Source organism: Rosa rugosa, chromosome 1, assembly GCF_958449725.1.
Source record: "Rosa rugosa chromosome 1, drRosRugo1.1, whole genome shotgun sequence".
In the NCBI taxonomy this organism is placed as follows: Eukaryota; Viridiplantae; Streptophyta; class Magnoliopsida; order Rosales; family Rosaceae; genus Rosa; species Rosa rugosa.
Window position 1 is genome coordinate 44,329,815 of NC_084820.1, and position 11,901 is coordinate 44,341,715.

The following is an 11,901-nucleotide window of genomic DNA, read 5'->3' on the forward strand; positions in this document are numbered from 1 at the left end:
ATTCAAATTGTGTAGCGGGTACTACTACAGGTCAAGAGAATCAGGATGGAGATCGAGCTGCGTAGAGTAGCTGCAATTGTGTCAATCTGAATTACTTTGTGAGGTGTGTTAAGCTCATTTAGAGCTTTACAATATTGCTTGTGAGAGTGAATTGTAATAATGAACTCGAGGTTTCGAGATTTTGAGTTTGTGTATCGTGTGGTGAGGTTAATTTGAGAAAAAAATTCAGAACGTTTATTTGATTAAGTGATTTAATTCATGTTTCGAATTTGAATTTATTATTCAAAATTCGGGGCGTGACAAAGTACCTAAGATAATAACAAAGTTAAAACGGTCTTGATCATATTTCTTATTTCAGAATGACAAACCAGATGAACCTTTGCCTGATCATTCCTACAACTTATCAGATGAAGATTTTTCATCAGTACAACAACATCACTTGACTGATCGATTCCAGAGCAATTAGACAATATAACAAAGATAAAAGGAGGGTGGCAAATTGAAACATGGCTGATGCCATTATTCTGTCAAGGATTTAGTACCGTACACGTGAGAATTATAGTATAGAAGCCATGGTTTTGGGCTTATATAACAAAGTCGGTCCTCTACTTCAAACTACAACATTTTATGAATAGAATGAAACATTTCGCTAATCCAACCATTTGAACTCCCAAAAGTAGAGTAATCAAATTGGTTTCAACTCCCATATGACAACCCTTTCCATATGCAGAAATTGAAATACAAGTTCTGGGATTCCCAATGAACATACCTTGGCCTCTGCTACAGCGCTGCAACAATTATTTTATAGCGGAAGCAAAAAGAAAACAAGCAGCAATTTCAACCCTTCCATATGATCCAATCAATTCTAAAGAGGGGTCTTGAATCCCATAACTGAGAATTCAATCTCAGTAAGCCCTACTCAATCCGATCCCTAAAGCATAAGTGACCGTTATATTCTAACGGTAACATTCTTTAAATAATATAAATTCTGTACTCGGGTTTGGGCTTATTTAATGAATTGGATTAGTATTAAAACCGGGTTAAAAACACTTAAGGCCTGCTTTACAATAAATAGAAAATATATTTTATCTTTCAGAAATAATTTTCACAATATGATTTTCTGAATCAAAACAAAAAACGCATGATATGTGTTTTATGAAGTTCCTAAGCTCTGATACCAATTGATAAATTGATAGGAGCATAAATGCGACGAATATAATGTGCAATACTTTACACTTTTCTTAGCTATTTCCTTTAAAAAGTCAGTTTTAACTTTGTTTTCTTTTTAGGTAGTTCGTGGAGTGATTCAAGAGAAATAAGAGCTTAAAGGGAGCAACGAAGCCATGGAACATGAAGTACTGATGCAGAGGACTAATTTTGATCAACCATTTGGCTAGAAATTACAAGGGAAGTCCACGGAAATCATTGTGCAAAACAGTTGCTGCAAAGCAGAAAACTGCAGTTTCAGAATCAGCTTTCTGGGAACGATTTTGAGGATAGATTCTTGCATTCTTCCAGCTGCACCTTTGCAGAAAGGGCCAGCGATCCTTCAAGACATGATGTTATAATTTAACAAGAGCTAAAGAACTGGCCAGAATCATCAACGAGGAAGTAGGAAATCAATCTCAAAGAAGGCTTCCCGATAAGGCAGAAACTGTCAGCTTTTCACGAAGCTTTTTGGGAGATTTTTTCCGGCGATTTAATTGGAGTTTTTCCAGAAGGTTGTTGATCTATCTAGAAGATATGATGTCATAGAACACGTGGGAGTCAAGAACCATCCAGAAACTTGTCAAGACGAAGTCGTTTCTTGTCCAAGAAGGAAGCTTCAGAATCAGAAACCGAATCCTAGTCAAAACTGGACTGTTTGGCAGAAATCTTCTATGGACGAATTTTGGGTGCATTTTTGGAAGTTTATTGATGCTGAAAATTACAAGGAGAGTCCTAGAATGATTCATCAAGAATTTGGGAGGATTATTAAGCCTTGAAAATCATTTAATTGTGCACCAATCAGAGTAATCCTCAAGCAACTAGGGGAGGCTTTCAAAGCAGAATTGGAAAAGGAAACTTGGGGGTGCTCCACATATATATAGAGCAGCAGAACACGTTGAAAAACACCATCCTACAGCGCCATATTCTGCTCCCAAACCCTAGCACACAAAGTCTAAAATTCCCAAGTCTTCAAGAAGGAAAACCGGGCAATCCATCATCCATCTCCATCAAGCTTCTGCCGTGACCCATCTTGAAGGAGTGCTTGCATCTAAGGCTGCCTAAAAGTGAATTCGTGGCTCTCATATTCTCCCTTTTCTGGTTTTTATTGTCTTGTAATCTAATACTTATGCTTTTAATTGTTGAATTTAAGACGATGTGTGGCTAGTTACTTTTGTTAGGGGCGAGGTTTGAAGCCCCAATTATGTAGAACATATGTTTGTTTAAATTTAGTTTCTGAATCTTTGGTGTGGATTGGTTGTTTATCTCTGATTGATTGAAAACTTTTGCATGTGTTTGTTTTATGGTGGCCAACATAGGATTTATGCATGTAATTGGAGCTAGGATTTAGAAAATAATTCACCTAATCGTCTTGTTTTCTAATCCACAAGTATGCAAGGCTTTGAACAAAAGTTGATGTTTTAAACAACTAGAAGAGCATGCTAGGTAGGCGTTCCACACTAGACTGCAACTCTATAATCAATCGTTTCCATGAGATCTTAATGCTTCAAATATGTTGACACTATATGTGTTGTTGATAGGATAGCGTTCTATACCTTGATTGCATGTTTGATAGGCTTAGTTATTGTGCGTTCACGTAGACTAAGTAATTAGGGAAACATTAATAAGGGACATGATCTGCTCCGACTTGTTTCTTGGTTGATTTCTGTTCACACCTTAGTAATTGAAACTAGGTTAACTTAACATTGTTCGAAAATAATTGGTGGTGGATTTCCGAGTCTCTAACGTTTTCTCCATCTTATTTTTCTCAAACATAAAAATCGAAATTGCTTTCTTTGTTTTGTTTTCCTTTTATTTTCGTAAAATCTAAAAATCCCCAAAACATTTATTTTTCTTTTCTTCTTGTATTTTCGATTGCTTCTTCTCTTCTTTCCCCTATTCTGCGTTTTTCTTTTAGTTAGTCTCTTTGTTTGTTTGATTTGTGTTTTAGTTAGTTTGTTTTTATTTTGTGTGATTAATTTGTTACCCTCAATCCCCGGCTTGAACGATCCTTGCTTACTCTATATTGCTAACGACTACATTTTGCAGGGTTAAGTTGAGCGCTTAATTTTAGCGTATCAATTTTTGGCGCCGTTGCCGGGGATTGAAAAATACCTATTTTTCACAATTTTAATTTTTAGTTTCATTTAAGTTTCGGTTAGAGGTTGTAAATCATACTTGAATAGTTTTGGAATTCTTGTTTTTAACGTTGACTCTATCTCTACTTCCTCTAGGCGCATCTTATTACAACACGATGTCTAGGATTGGTCTGGATACGAGAAGTGTTCTCAAGTGAGCTTTGTCTCCACCAAAATCGTTCCTTACCTACCTGGTCGTGTTGGAAAGGAGTTACCGAACGACGTAGAGAGAAAGTTTTTGTTAACGATTGGAATTCTATTTCTTTTCTAACTTGATTTACGATTTCTAGTTGAAATAAAATTTGTTTTGTGTTAGTCTTTCATAATTTCGTCCCCTATATTTAATTCCCTTTGTTTTTCGTTTTTCTTCTTAGGTTTCTAACGCCATTCTTGTTTGCCCCTCAGGTTCTTCAAATCGTTTATGCATACAAGGAAAAATCCAAAAGGCGAGCTTGTTCCTTTCGATCCTGAACTTCTGAAAACAATTCGCATCAACAAAAAGCTTAAGGAAGCAAGCTCGTCTTCACCAAAAGCAGAGGAAGAGGTGTACGACATCTTATCACTCTTCCAAGAGCAACCTTCAACGCCAACACCTCAACCAATGGCTCTCACCATTAGGCAACTTTCAACCTCTGTGATTCCACCTGGTGGAGTGCCAACCTGCATAACCTACCCTGCTGCAGCTGAGGGATTAACAGCTGATTTTGAGTTGAAGTCTGGGTTGCTTCATCGTCTTCCTACATTCCATGGACTCCCTATGGAAGATCCCAACAACCACTTGCAGGAATTTCAGTTCATATGCACTAGCATGAAGCCTCAAGGAGCTGATGAGCATATTCTAAAGTTAAAAGCCTTCCCATTTTCGTTAGCTGACAAGGCAAAGCAATGGCTTTATGAGTTGCCTAGTGGACGAATTACATCTTGGGGAGACATGATGAAGGCGTTTCTGGAGAAGTACTTTCCTACATCTCGCATCATCATGTTGAGGAAGAAGATAAGTGGAATCCAGCAAGGGCAAGAGGAGTCCTACGCAGAGTACTATGAGAGGTTCAAGTCTCTCACCACTCAATGCCCTCAACATGGCATGAAGGAAGAGACCTTGCTCACTTGTTTTTATGATGGTCTCATACCTTTGGAAAGGGACATGCTAGATGCAGCTTCTGGTGGATCATTTGTTGACAAGGAGCCTGCGGCTGGAATGATCCTTATAGAGAATAGGGCCTTGAATCAACAACAATATGGAAGCTCTAGGCCCAAAGTCACCACCATTCGTGAAAAAGTCCATGAGGTAAGTACTTTAGCTCAATTGGAAGAGAAAATTAACAAACTTACTTCTATTGTATCTCAGGGATCACATGGACAAGTCATGGTGTGTGGAGTGTGCTCAATGCAAGGGCATATGTCTGACCAATGCCCTCAACTCATGGAAGGAGGAAACTTTGAAGGTGTCAACGCCCTAGGGTTCCAACAAGGGTACCAACGTCCAAGGAATGACCCATATTCTAACACCTATAACCCTGGCTGGAGGGATCACCCCAATTTTCGTTGGAGGGACAATGAAAACGCCCAACAGGCTTCTCAAAGCTTCAATCAACGTCCTCCAGGCTTCTTCCCAAAGCCTCAGGCTCCTCTAAACTCTACTACTTTCAATACTTCAAATTCTAATTCAAATGTCTCTTCTTCTAATGATGAATTGATTAAAGCATTAGCAAAGTCTACTCAAGCTTTACTTGCAGGTCAAAATACTCATGAGAGACAGATCAACACCATTAGTACTGACATGGCAGAGATGAAGAAGCAAATGAGCCAAGTAGTGGAGTTCATGGGAAAATTTCATGAGCAAGGTAAGCTCCCAAGTGGCACCATTCCTAATCCTCACTTTGAGCAAGCAAAAGCCATAACAACAAGGAGTGGAAGGACCACCATAGACCCCCCTATGGCGTCAAAGAAGAACCAGGTTGTCCAAGAGGATGAGGAGGACGTCATTGTCCAGAAGAATGACAAGGAAGAAGATCCTGCAACGCAGAAAAAGGAGAGCATGACGCCAACTTCAAAAGGAAAGGATAAAAGTGGGTCTGCTACGTCCAGGATTGAAACTAACCTTGCAATCCCAGAATCTGCTACGTCCAGGATTGAAACTGACCTTGCAATCCCAGAATCTGCTACGCCCAGGATTGAAAGCTCATTGCAATCCCCAACGAAACCAGAAACCAAAGGTAAATTGTCTAACTCTTCAGTTCCGGTTATTACTAATGCTTTCCTTTCTCCTATGCCTTTTCCTCGCAGATTTGCTAAATCCAAACAAGAAGAAAGCGACATGGCTGTTTTGGATACTTTTAAAAAAGTGCAGGTCAACATTCCCCTTCTTGAAGCTATAAAACAAGTGCCCAAATATGCAAAGTTTTTGAAAGAGCTTTGTACAACAAGAAGGAGAATTCGAGAAAAGGAGGTTGTGAAGGTGAATGAGAATGTCTCAGCTGTTATTCAAAGGAAACTTCCCCCAAAATGCAAAGATCCAGGAAGCTTCACCATTCCTTGCGTTATTGGTAACACTAGATTTGAGAATGCCATGTTAGATCTAGGTGCATCTATAAATGTCATGCCTTATTCTGTTTATGCATCTTTAGGTCTAGGTGAACTTAAAACTGATAATGTAATTATTCAATTGGCGGATAGATCTAAGGCCTTTCCGAAAGGATTGTTGGAAGATGTGCTTGTGCAGGTTAATCACTTGATCTTTCCCGCGGATTTTTATGTTTTGGACATGGAGGAATCCACCATAAACCCAACGCCACTTTTGTTGGGTAGACCTTTCATGCGGACTGCCAGGACAAAAATTGACGTCTATGCTGGCTCTCTAACTATGGAATTTGATGGAGATGTGATAGGCTTCAACATCTTTGAGGCTATGAGGTATCCAATTGAATTTGATTCATGCTTTTCTATTGACATACTTGATACTCTTGCACAGAAAGTTTTGGAAGCATTAAGAGAGGAGACGTTGGTCACGACCATTGAGCAAGGCGTTGGCTACACTCATGATGGCGTCAAGGTTCCCATGAAGACCCTTAAGAAAACGTTGGACCCTCCAACATTGGAGGACGTTTCCTCCATTGAAACTCATCTGCGTTATGAAGGTAAAAATCCTCCTTCTTTGTCAATTCAGTTATCTACTAATAAACCTCTTCCTTCAGTGATTCAGGCCCCTACTCTTGAGCTCAAACCATTACCGGATCATTTGAAGTATGTTTATTTAGGAGATGACAAAACCTTGCCTGTCATAGTATCATCCAAGTTGACGCCATCTCAAGAAGAAGAACTTGTGAAAGTGCTACAGAAACACAAGACTGCCATTGGATGGACATTAGCTGACATCAAGGGAATAAGCCCCACTACTTGTGTGCATCGAATTCTTCTTGAGGAGGGGGCAAAACCAACTAGAGAGGCTCAACGTCGTCTAAACCCTCCAATGATGGAAGTTGTGAAAAAGGAAGTCATCAAATTGCTAGACTGTGGCGTCATATACCCTATTTCGGACAGTAAATGGGTCTCACCAGTTCAAGTTGTGCCAAAGAAGTCCGGAATAACGGTTGTGAAGAATGAAGAGAATGAACTTGTGCCCCAAAGAACCGTGACTGGCCATAGAGTCTGCATCGATTATAGGAAGCTTAACGCCACCACCAGGAAAGACCACTTTCCTCTACCCTTCATCGATCAAATGCTTGAAAGGTTAGCTGGTCATTCTTTTTATTGTTTCCTTGATGGTTATTCTGGTTATAATCAAATATGCATAGCTCAAGAGGATCAAGAGAAAACAACTTTCACTTGTCCTTTTGGCACTTTTGCTTACCGTCGAATGCCATTTGGACTTTGCAATGCCCCAGGTACGTTTCAAAGATGCATGCTCAGTATTTTTTCTGATTATATTGAGAAAATAATTGAAGTTTTCATGGATGATTTTAGTGTTTTTGGTGATAGCTTCGAAAATTGCTTAGGAAACCTAGAATTAATCTTGAAACGTTGCATTGAAACTAACCTTGTTTTAAATTGGGAAAAATGCCACTTCATGGTTACTCAAGGTATTGTTCTAGGGCATATTGTTTCTTCTAGGGGAATAGAAGTAGATAAAGCTAAAGTTGATCTTGTTCGCTACTTACCCTCTCCCACTTCTGTGAGAGAGGTTCGTTCGTTTCTTGGACATGCAGGATTTTACAGACGCTTTATCAAGGACTTCTCTAAAATTGCAAGACCCCTATGTCGACTTTTGCAAAAGGAGGTGACGTTTGAATGGAATGATGAATGCCAAGTTGCGTTTGAGAAATTAAAGGAACTTTTGACCTCTGCTCCTATTATGCTTCCTCCGGATTGGTCCTTACCCTTTGAGCTCATGTGTGATGCTTCGGATTATGCAGTAGGCGCAGTGCTTGGCCAAAGAAAAGAGAAAAAGCCTTATGCCATCTACTACGCCTCTCGAACTTTGAATGACGCTCAATTGAATTATTCGACTACAGAAAAAGAATTATTAGCTGTTGTTTTTGCTTTGGATAAATTTAGATCTTATTTACTTCAAACTAAAGTTGTTATTTATACTGATCATGCAGCTTTGAAGTATTTACTCTCGAAGAAGGAAGCAAAACCGAGGCTAATTCGATGGATTCTTCTTTTACAAGAATTTGATGTCGAAATTAAGGACAAAAAGGGGAGTGAAAATGTTGTTGCAGACCATTTGAGCCGCCTTGTACATGGTGAGGACGTCATACCTCTTGTGGAAACTTTTCCGGATGAGCAACTCTTCGGAATTGAGGTAAGTGAACCTTGGTATGCTGACATAGTAAATTTCTTAGTAACTAAAAAAATACCAAACACATTGTCAAGTTCTATGCATGCAAAACTTAAAAAGACTGCTAGGCAATATGTTTGGGATGATCCTTATCTTTGGAAATTTTGTGCGGATGGTATAATTCGACGTTGTGTGCCTGACTGTGAGTTTAATCATATCTTGACGTTTTGCCATTCTGAAAATTGTGGGGGTCATTTTGGTTCTAAGAAAACTGCTCTTAAGGTGTTGGAATCGGGTTTTTATTGGCCTAGTTTATTTAAAGATGCTTATACTTTTTGTATGACATGTGATAGATGCCAAAGAACCGGAAACATAGGACCTAAAAATCAAATGCCTTTAACTAATGTTTTGGTTGTTGAAATTTTTGATGTTTGGGGTATAGATTTTATGGGACCTTTTCCTTCATCTCAAGGTTTTCTTTATATTCTTCTTGCTGTGGATTATGTCTCAAAATGGGTGGAAGCAAAAGCCACCCGGACTAATGATTCCAAAGTGGTTGCAGATTTTCTTCGATCTAATATTTTTTCTAGGTTTGGCATGCCTCGAGCAATCATAAGTGATGGAGGATCACACTTCTGCAACAGATCGATTGAAGCCTTGCTTAGAAGGTACAATGTGACTCACAAGGTGTCAACGCCATATCACCCACAAACTAGTGGACAAGCTGAGGTGTCCAATCGTGAGATCAAGAAGATTTTGGAGAAAACGGTTAGCCCAAGTCGCAAGGATTGGAGTCAAAGGCTAGATGACGCCTTGTGGGCATATCGGACAGCGTATAAGACGCCAATAGGGATGAGTCCCTTTAGGTTGGTGTACGGGAAAGCCTGCCATCTACCTGTGGAATTGGAACATCGAGCTTGGTGGGCTGTGAAGAGCTTCAACATGGACTTAGACGAAGCTGGGATTCATAGAAAGCTTCAAGTGAATGAGTTGGAAGAAATACGTAATGATGCATACGAGAGCTCAAGGATTTATAAAGAGAAAACTAAGGCCTTTCATGACAAGATGATTCGTGGAAAAACATTCATAGCAGGCCAAAAAGTTTTATTGTTTCACTCTCGTCTCAAACTCTTTCCAGGTAAGCTTCGCTCGCGTTGGGTTGGTCCTTTTGTTGTTACTTATGTTTTTCCCCACGGAGCTGTGCAGATTCGAAGTGAGCAAACGGGCAATGAGTTCAAGGTGAATGGCCATCGCTTGAAGCCATATTACGAAGCCTTTAAGGAGAGCAACGTGGAGGAAGAGGACCTTCATGACACACCACCTCCCACGGATTAAAAGCATTCACTACGTCTGGCTGAAAGACGTTAAATCAAGCGCTTTTTGGGAGGCAACCCAAATGTTTCTTTCTTTCTTTCTTCGTTTTCTATTTAGTTTCTTTTTTTATGTGTTTAGTTCATGTGCAGGTCGTAAGGTTATAGAGAAGTGTGAAACGTGTTACTTCTGTCAAAACAGAGTGCTGACCATACAGTCAGTCTACTTTAGACGGCTGCCGTTTTTCGCTCAGATGGAACCAGAAGATGTACGATACATGAATGGAAAGATCTTTGAGTCTAGTTTCTGTGGACTTATACAGAACTGGATTCGGAGTTCATATGCGTTCCCAGTTCCAGTTTGAATGCAGCAAGGTCAGCTCAGGAAAACAGAAAACTGTGCAGTTGTGTCACAGAAAAAGAAAAACTGGGCATATTTCCGTGGATAAAATGAGGAGTTCTTTACATGGACTCAAAGCTATATATGTATACTACCTTCAGGCCAAAAATCTCATCCATTGAACCAGTGATGCTCCCGGAATAACGGTTTGGGTGGGTAAAGGTCACTTTGCCCGGTTTTCTGTTCAAAATTCTGTTTTTTCTCTAACTTTGCAGGGCTATAACTTTCAAACCGCTTGGAGTTAGAAGGTGTTCCACATATGCACAGAGAGCTCGCAATGTCCACTTTCACCTCCAAGTGGTATCATAGTCATCTGAAGCTGCATAGAGAAGTTATGGGACCTGGAACATGGGCTGCCGACACAAACTTATGGTTTCCAAAGATGCAACAAGACTTCGGATGGAGCTTATGTTAGGAAGTCAAGACCTTATGGTCTTGAGGTTGGGGTCTTTTGTTGTCATCTCCAAAGGTCGTGAGCATTGGGAGGTCTACAAGGGGGAGCTTTTCTATCAACCTTCTCACCTTTCTTCTTTTCATCTTTTGATTTCTTTTCTTTATGCTTATATTATGCATTGTTTGATTTAATTTGCCATACATTGAGGGCAATGTATGATTCAAGTGTGGGGGAAGGGAATTTGAGTCTTATAAAAAAAAAAAAAAAATTTGTTAGTCATTTTTCTTTCTTTTTGAGTCTTTAGTTCTTGTTTTCAGTTTTTGTTTTGTTTTTCGAGTCTTAGGTTGCTTTCAACTGTCTAGGATGAACTTAATCTCTGAAATTATGGATAAAAGAGGATCACAATATTGAGATGATGTTAAAAGAATTCCTTGGTTAATTACGATATATAGAAAGCATATGATTGTGTAGTAGATGTGGTTTTTGTTGACCTTGGTACAGAATTATGAGCATGTTGATGATGAGTTTTGATTCATAATATCCCTTGTGAGAATTTGAGCCTATTTGCCATTCTTTGTGAGTGTTTATGGAAAAAAAAATATATATTCTTATTTTCTTGGCGATGCTTAGTGATCTCATTATCTTTCTCTTTGATTGACTGCTTGACACAGATTAAGTTTAACGGACTCTAGAGATTACTAGAACTTGCTCTTGTACCGGTCGAAACTTTTATCAATACATGTTCCTGATTCTGGAAGGGATAAAGGCACCTAGGAACTTCCACCAAAGCCAAAAATAGCCTGTGTCCCCATTTGTGCACACAAGATGTACACCCCTTAGTTCAACCCCTTTGAGCCTACATTTAAACCTTTTTCTTTCATCACCCTGAAAATCCTAACTCTTGAACCTTAGTATAGTTATACCCGTACCCTTGTTCTAAGGATTTAGTGGAGCTAATTCACGAGACATACAAGATTTTAAAGGCACTACAAGGAGGATGATGGAAGGAAGCAAGTGTGGGGGAATCAAGTCATACATCTTGAGTTGAAAAAGTGTAAAAGCCTTGCCAAAAAAAAAAAAAACAGAAAAAAAAAAAAAAAAAAAAAAAGATTGAGCGGCAAAGAAAGAAAGAAAAAAGAAGTGAAAATATGGCTAAGGCATGAGATGGATTGATGTATGCACTTGGATCTCTAGTTGTGACTACAAGAAGAGGTTAGAATGAAGCAAGGGCCCAACACAATGACATTCGGCCCTTAATAAAGACACACAAGAAGTTCAACGTTGCAAGATGCCTTGGTGACTAAGGGATGACGTCTCAATGCTTCAATGAAAGCTCCACTAGGTTTTTAGAACACTTTGTGATTTTTCCTTACCCTTTCGTTTCTTTAAACCCCTAAACCTTGGCCCCATTACAACCTTGAAGTAAGACCTCTTTGATCCTTAAGATGGGCAGCCTTTGATCTGTGGAGATTGGTTACAAGAGTTGAGCATATGGTTGGTCCGTTCGGCAAGTAGTTGGTACCCTTCATGAGATCGTAAAAAAAAAAAAAAAAAATGCATATATTTCGACATAGCCTTTTCTTTCTTTATATATGTGAGCTTTTTGTTTGTCGAAAATATTATCATCTCTCACATATATTTGAGTGAAAAAGCTTTTAAGCATTAGCCTTGAT

The 11,901-nt window shown here is 39.2% G+C and overlaps 1 protein-coding gene across 1 annotated transcript; it reads left to right on the plus strand.

Moving 5' to 3' along the window:
• Positions 1-3,765: 3,765 nt before the first annotated feature.
• On the plus strand, positions 3,766-9,459 carry LOC133726415 (uncharacterized). The gene is made up of 5 exons (XM_062153960.1): positions 3,766-4,391; positions 4,485-4,632; positions 4,693-5,814; positions 6,766-8,338; positions 8,834-9,459. Exons 1-5 carry the CDS (start codon positions 3,766-3,768, stop codon positions 9,457-9,459), a joined length of 4,095 nt encoding a protein of 1,364 aa, XP_062009944.1.
• The last annotated feature ends 2,442 nt before the right edge of the window (positions 9,460-11,901 follow it).